This window comes from Gadus morhua, chromosome 10, assembly GCF_902167405.1.
Source record: "Gadus morhua chromosome 10, gadMor3.0, whole genome shotgun sequence".
Lineage (NCBI taxonomy): Eukaryota > Metazoa > Chordata > Actinopteri > Gadiformes > Gadidae > Gadus > Gadus morhua.
In genome coordinates, this window is record NC_044057.1 from 9,023,755 (window position 1) to 9,030,883 (window position 7,129).

Sequence of the window (7,129 nt, forward strand, 5' to 3'; positions counted from 1 at the left end):
CCGCCTCCGATGGTGTCACAGATGGCAACCAGACCCTGGAGATCAGATCAGAATAGACGTCTGTGATCAAACAGATTCACATCCCCAGATAGAAATAAATATACCATCTGTAGTTGAGGCTAATCCTCTGAGAGTGTTTGTTTTTGCGTACGTGTGTATACATGTTATTGACTCTTACGCACATACATAACACACACACGCGTACATGCACACGCGTACATATACACACACACACACACACACACACACACACACACACACACACACACACACACACACACACACACACACACACACACACACACACACACACACACACACACACACACACACACTCACACAGAAAACAGAGGCAGGTCATGGTCAGTGTCTGGTGGTGGTTGGTGTGTCTTGATTGGTTCTGGGTTGCTGTGTAATTCAATCCCTCCCTCAGAGTCTTCTCCCTGTGCCGGGTGTGCCTCTGGCAGGTATCCACAATGGGCCCCCAGTTCGGGCCCTTGAAGTGGGCGGCAGAAGTCCCTCCATGCTCCTGATATTTGATGTCATGAGAGGGAGCACTCAGTGCACCCATGTCTTATACCTTGGTGCACTGAGTGGACAGTGGGAGCATGTATTTATTTTTTGGGTCCTTGGGGAGAATGCGCCTAAAAATATCATTGCCCAATCAAAACATGCCTTCGATGTCTGGCATGCATCGTGTCCTGGGTCATTTGGCAGGACACAAGAGAAAACCAAGAGAAAACCCTTTGGAGTTTTCAGTTCAATTTCACCTCCTTTTTTTCTACCTGTTTACTCTGGGCGAGTGGTGAACACAGGAGACTGCCACTCTGGTCCCGGTTTGTTTATACTCTGGGGTCCTGAAGACATCCAGTCCCATTGTTCAGTGTTTACAGACCATCTCCAGAGAGGATCCCGGCCTCCTTGAGCTCCAAATGTTCCGATGTTCGGAGATGATGCTCATTGGGCCTGACAGGCGGAGAGGCTTTGCGTTGGAACGCTCCCAGGATGTTTCTAGATGGCTGAGCTCAAGGTGTGCATGGAACACTCATCTGCCAAACAGGGGTAGAAGGAAATATGCTTTGGCTTGCTGCCATTTGACTGATTAAAATAGAATAGATGTTTGTTTGTCTCAATAGGAAGACTTAATCATGATTTGTCAGGTGTCTCCTGAGAAAGAGACCACCGATCTCAATGGGACAAGCCTGGTGAGGTGAAGGTTAAATATATCTTCTTACTTTGATGAGCGTTGTCTACTGAGCTCTACTCTATCGGCCATGTTCTGACCAGTGGGGTCTACCGTGGGACCACGAGGGAGACGGCGCCCAGACTCTCAGAGGGGGTGTGTTGCTCGCCCGCTCGTTGGTGATGACAATCCAGCGAGCGCCGTGTTGACTCACAGGAAACGGGCGTCGCCCGCTCTAAAAACGGTCCCAACATGTTTTTGCCGGGTGGCTGCGAGGCGTCGGACGGGGAGCGTCGCTCCGTGCTGAAGAGCTCCCACTTCAGAGGAGCCCGAGGCACGGGAGGGGCCGGGGGGGGGGAGGAGGGAGGCCGGGGGGGGAGGAGGGGCTGCTCTCTGACGATGGAGATGAAAGAGAAAAAGGAGAAAAAGAAGGCGAAGTGAGTGAAAGAGAACTAATCAGGGTTAATAGGCGGTTGTTATTAGGACCCGGGGCCAAACGCAGATAATTGAGCGGAGAGGAGATGAGAGGAAAGAGAATCAGGAGGAGAAGAGAGAGAGAAACAAAATACAGCAATGAGAATAAAACAGAAAGCTGTACGGGGATTTCACTTTTGATCGTCAAACTGAGTTCAATTCAAGACAGAGGATCAGGAGATGCATCTGTTGGATTCTTTCAATCTAAAGAGAGAAAGAGAGAGAGCGCTGGAAAGAGAGCAAGAGAGAGAGAAGGAGAGACAGTGGGACTGAGGGAGAGAGGGAGAGAGAGAGAAAGGGGGGAGAGAGAGAGAGGGGGAGAGAGAGAGAGAGAGAGAGAGAGAGAGAGAGAAGAGAGAGAGAGAGAGAGAGAGAGAGAGAGAGAGAGAGAGAGAGAGAGAGAGAGAGAGAGAGAGGGAGGGAGAGAGAGGGGGAGAGAGAGAGAGAGACGGGGAGGGAGAGAGATGAGGGGGAGAGAGAGAGAGAGGGGGAGGGAGAGAGAGAGAGAGAGAGGGAGAGAGAGGGAGGGAGAGAGAGCGAGACGGGGAGGGAGGGAGAGAGAGAGGGGGGAGACGAGAGAGAGAGGGAGGGAGAGAGAGGGGAGAAGAGAGAGAGAGACGGGGAGGAGAGAGAGAGGGGGAGAGAGAGAGAGGGGGAGGGAGAGAGAGAGGGGGAGAGAGAGAGAGGGGGAGGAGAGAGAGAGAGAGGGGGGGAGGGAGGGATAGGGTGGTGACGGGAAGAGCTGGAGCACGCCAACAGGATCACATGTTGTGCAATACATATTTCACACCTGTTGAACAGCAGCATGTTTTGAGCCTTAATTAGTGGCATGAATCACAGCCCCCGTCTGGCTGTCGGCGGGGGGAGGGGGGGGAGAAAAGACAGAGAGGATGGAAGAGATGAAGGATGAATCACAGGCACACAAAGAGGAAGTAGAGTTTGGGTGAGGCGAGAAGAGGCGGAGTGAATGATTGAGGTGAGTAAGTGAGTGAGAGCGCGAAGTAGCAAGTGACCGAATGAAGAGTGAGTGAGTGAGAGGCTGTGAGCCATTATGCGGGCGACAGAGAGAGGATACGCTGAGCGTGTCATTGACGTGGAGACAAGGGGGTGGGAGACACCAGAAGGGCTTGGTGGACACCACGTTCCCACACATGTTGAGACCACCTTTCAGCCTAAATTTTCTCTTCTTAAAACCAGAGTAAAACGCCACTGAAAGGCTCCACGAGAACCCCCCCGCCGACTGAACACACACACATAATAACGCACAAACACACATTTTATAGCACGCATACACACACACACACATACACACACACAATTGTGGGCGTACACACATAAACAAACACACGTAATGTAGGGCACATTTTAGTGCAATTTTAACTCGTAATGATACCCATGATTGCAAACAGTTTCCCAGTCACATACACTTGCATAGTCACATGAAAACACTGATACCAGTTTCTGCTAACCTAAACAAAACCTCAAAGCATGTTTCCCTCCATAGCCCCCCCCCCCCCCCCCCCCCCCCCCCCCCCCCCCCCCCCCCCCACGCACAACAAAAACACAAAAATCAAGGAAAACACACAGATTAGTGTCAGTGTTTATGATTGTGGAGCCGCCACATGTCTCTGTGTCGAAGGGATATTGTTGGGACTTAGTGTAGCACAGATGTACATTGTGTGGGTGTTTATGTGTGTGTGTGTGTGTGTGTGTGTGTGTGTGTGTGTGTGTTTGTGTGTGTGTGTGTGTGTGTGTTTGTGTGTGTGTTTGCGTGTGTGTTTGTGTGTGTGTGTGTGTTTGGCTGTGTGCGTGTGTTTGGGTGTGTGTGATTGTGTTTGTGTGTGTGTGTGTGTGTGTGTGTGTGTGTGTGTGTGTGTGTGTGTGTGTGTGTGTGTGTGTGTGTGTATGTGTGTGTGTTTGGGTGTGTGGGTTTAGGTGAGTGTGTGTTTGGGTGTGTGTGATTGTGTTTGGGTGTGTGTGTGTTTGTGTGTGTGTGGGGGGAGGGGGGGGGGGGGGGGGTTGGGGTGTGTGTAATTAAAAAAAAAAAATGAAACGTAAAAAGTAGAAAGAACCAAAAAGAAAGAAAGCATAAAAATGTGCAAACTTGGCAAAGAGAAAACGTGTGCACGTACACACAAACATATGTAACATGAGTTTGTGTTGGCATGACGTGTGTGTGTGTGTGTGTGTGTGTGTGTGTGTGTGTGTGTGTGTGTGTGTGTGTGTGTGAGTGTGTGTGTGTGTGTGTGTGTGTGTGTGTGTGTGTGTGTGTGTGTGTGTGTGTTTTGTGCATGTGTAAGCCATTTGTCTGATTGTCTCTGGGTTTCTTAGTAATGAAGGTTTCATTTGAAGCCAGAGTAAACCGACAACCGTCAGAAACGTCTAAAATTAGGATTGAAACTGAGAATGCAGTCTCAGATGACACTGATCTGATTATATGTAAGCAGATGAGGCTATTGCCATAGTGACAAAAAAATAAACCAGGAAGAGTTTAGAATGGAGATGGTGTAAACACACTGTGAATGTCTCACCGGTGTGCTTTACATTGGGGAACAAGCTGTTGTCAAAGTCTCAACTTCCATTCAAATAATTGTATAAAAATAATCTGTCACCCTATTGCTATGAATACAAACACCCCAAACATTTCTTTATTATCAATTTGATATTGGGTTCTAAGTGTGATTATGGATATATATTAAGACTTTTTCTATTCTCCTTCTCAAAAGTCCACCACTCCCAGACTGTCTTGCTATTGGCTGCAGCCATGGTGCTGGCCCATTCCCTTGAGGCATCATCCTACAATCTGGCCAATGAGAGAAGCTCGATCGAAAGAACCTACGAGCTCACCAAGTATCTGGAGCACCAGCTGAAGGAGATCAAAGACACCTACGTAAGAAACAGATAGACCATATTAATCCACCTCACCTACGTAAGAAACACAAACAACAACCATTCTCGATCACAGATCCTAGTGATAGACAACGTTACTCAAATGCAACCAGCATTAAATAAGAGCCTACTGCTGGGATAGATGCACTGTGTCATTTAAGGGTTTACATCCATGTGCTCAGTTACTGGCAGCATTCAAATTAACTTCCATTACATAATAAAGTGCTTACATTTACAGAAGCAGGGATGACATCATATTTTCTATATATCGTCTATCTATCGTAATTTTAGACTAAAACTTGCACCATGAATTAAAACATGATTTCATATAGAGGAAATGTAACCTACCCCTCAGACCCGACAGCCTCTAAAGCAGGTCTTTAAGGGCGTCTTTAACCGTCCTCTGACTGTTGGCCGGATGCATACTGGCCCATAAAGGTTTATACTGTGGTTTTACTGGGCCTTCTCTCATGTCAGCTCTCCTACCTGGGGCCCCCCTTCAACGAGAAGGACTTCTCCCCGCCGCGGCCCAACAGCACGGCCCTGTCCCTGCCCAGCGCCGCCACGCGGCTGGAGCTGTGGCGAGGCCTGGAGAACCGGGCACGGCTGGCCCAGAACCAGCGGGCGTACTCTGTGTTGCTGGCAGCGGTGCAGGAGCTGGCTCGCTCCACGCTCTGCCCTTACCTCCAGACCTCCCTGCTGCACTTCTGCACCGGGCTAGACGGCCTGCTGGTCTCCATCTCCGGCCTGATGAGCGGCCTGGGCCACGCCCCGCCCCCGCCTCCCGGCCTGGCCCTCGGGGGCGGGGCCCTGGTGGGCGAGGAGGTGGCGGCCGGCCCCCTCCACAGGCCCGCCCCCCTCCTCATGAGTCAGCGGGGGGCGCTGGGCACGGTGGCAGCCCGGGATGGCCGGGTCCCGTTCTGGGCGCTGGCCGAGGAGGACGAGGAGGGGGGAGGGGGGGAGGAAAGGGGGAGGAGGAGGGAGGCCATGGAGAGGAGGAGAGGCAAGGAGGGGAGGAGGCGCTCCGAGGGAAGGAGGAGCCACGGGTGGCGGGAGAGGACGGGCGGGGCGGAAAGAGGGAGGAGGGGCCGGCGAGGGAGGAGGGGGGCGGAGCCTGCTGACCAGAACACAGAAGAGGAGGAGGAGCAGGAGGACGAGGACTTGGAGGAGGAGCAGGAAGTGGAGGGAGGGCTGGAGCTGTGGGGCCAGCGGAGGAGGCTGCTCAGCGTGTTGGAGGAGCTGTGGGAGGAGACGCGGCTGCAGGGGGAACCCCAGCGTGGCCCGTCCCTCTGGGCAACAGCAGGCGGTGAGGCCCCCCGTCGGCCCCCAGGTCCCCGGACCAACAGCGACAACAACAACAACAACAACAACAACAATGACAACAACAACAACGACAACAGCAACAACAACAAAAACAACAACAACAACGATAAAAGCAAAAACAACAACGGCGGTGACAGCTACAACTACGACAGCTACGTTGACAACCAGTACAGCTACAACCTCAACTACCGGCCCGCCGACACGGTCAGGAGGGAGGACAGCCTGGAGCACAGCCTGGAGCACAGCCTGGAGGACAGCCTGGAGGACAGCCTGGAGCACAGCCTGAAGGACAGCCTGGAGGACCACCTGGAGGACAGCCTGGAGAACAGCCTGGACCAACGCCTGGGGGACAGCCTGGAGGACAGCTCGGACACAGGTTACCTGCTGCTGCCTGATGGAGGCTCCTCCTCCTCCTCCTCCTCCTTGCGACGCCACCCACGCTCCCTTCCTCCCCCCTCCCCCACCCTCCTCCCCCCCTCCCTCTCCGCACTCTCCTTCTTCTACCCCCTTGGGGAGGAGCCCGGGAGGGAGGGCCTCCTCGCGCTCCCCCCCCCACTCCCCATCTCCCTGCGCCAGGGCCCGGCCCTCCTCCCTGCTCCTCTCCCCCCGCTCCTCTCCTCCTCGCAGGGCGCCTCCTTCTCCCCCATGCTGGCGGTGCGGCCAGCGCTCAGCGACTTCGCCCGCAAGGTGGAAGGCTTCTGGATCCTCAGGGAGCTGCAGAGCTGGCTGTGGCGGTCGGCCAAGGACTTCAACCGGCTGAAGAAGAGACTACGGGGCTGAGAGGGGGGGGAGAAAGGGGGGGGGGGAGAGAGAGGGAAAGAGAGAGCGAGAGAGAGAGGAGACACCAAGCCAGATAACAATGTGCGGTTTGGTCTGGTTGAAAACGTACAAAAACTGTAAAATGTGTATATAAAAAAAAATATATATTTCAAGACCTATAATTTACAAGATGTATTCTGTGCATCAGCATGCATGACAGTGTTGTAGACAGGCACAGAGTAAAGAAAAGTTTAAAATATATGCCAAAGACATGTGCAGACACACACACACACACCCACACACACGCACACACAAACACACACATGCACGCACTCACACACACACAAACACTTTTAACACATTCATACACAAAGAGATATAAACAGATTCATTCATGACGCTGATGCTATTGGCGGTGCGCTACGTGAATGAAGAGCTATTTGGCCGAACTCCAGCAGCCTAATGGAACATCACACACACCGAGCCAGACCACCACACACA

General features: G+C 52.6%; 1 protein-coding gene across 1 annotated transcript in view; it reads left to right on the forward strand.

Moving 5' to 3' along the window:
• Positions 1-6,649, forward strand: part of clcf1 (cardiotrophin-like cytokine factor 1) — a 14,498-nt gene extending 7,849 nt beyond the window's left edge. Inside the window, exons 2-3 of the mRNA XM_030369046.1 lie at positions 4,384-4,547; positions 5,024-6,649. Coding sequence (XP_030224906.1) covers positions 4,384-4,547; positions 5,024-6,649 — 1,790 coding nt within the window. The remainder of the gene's footprint in view (positions 1-4,383; positions 4,548-5,023) is intronic.
• The last annotated feature ends 480 nt before the right edge of the window (positions 6,650-7,129 follow it).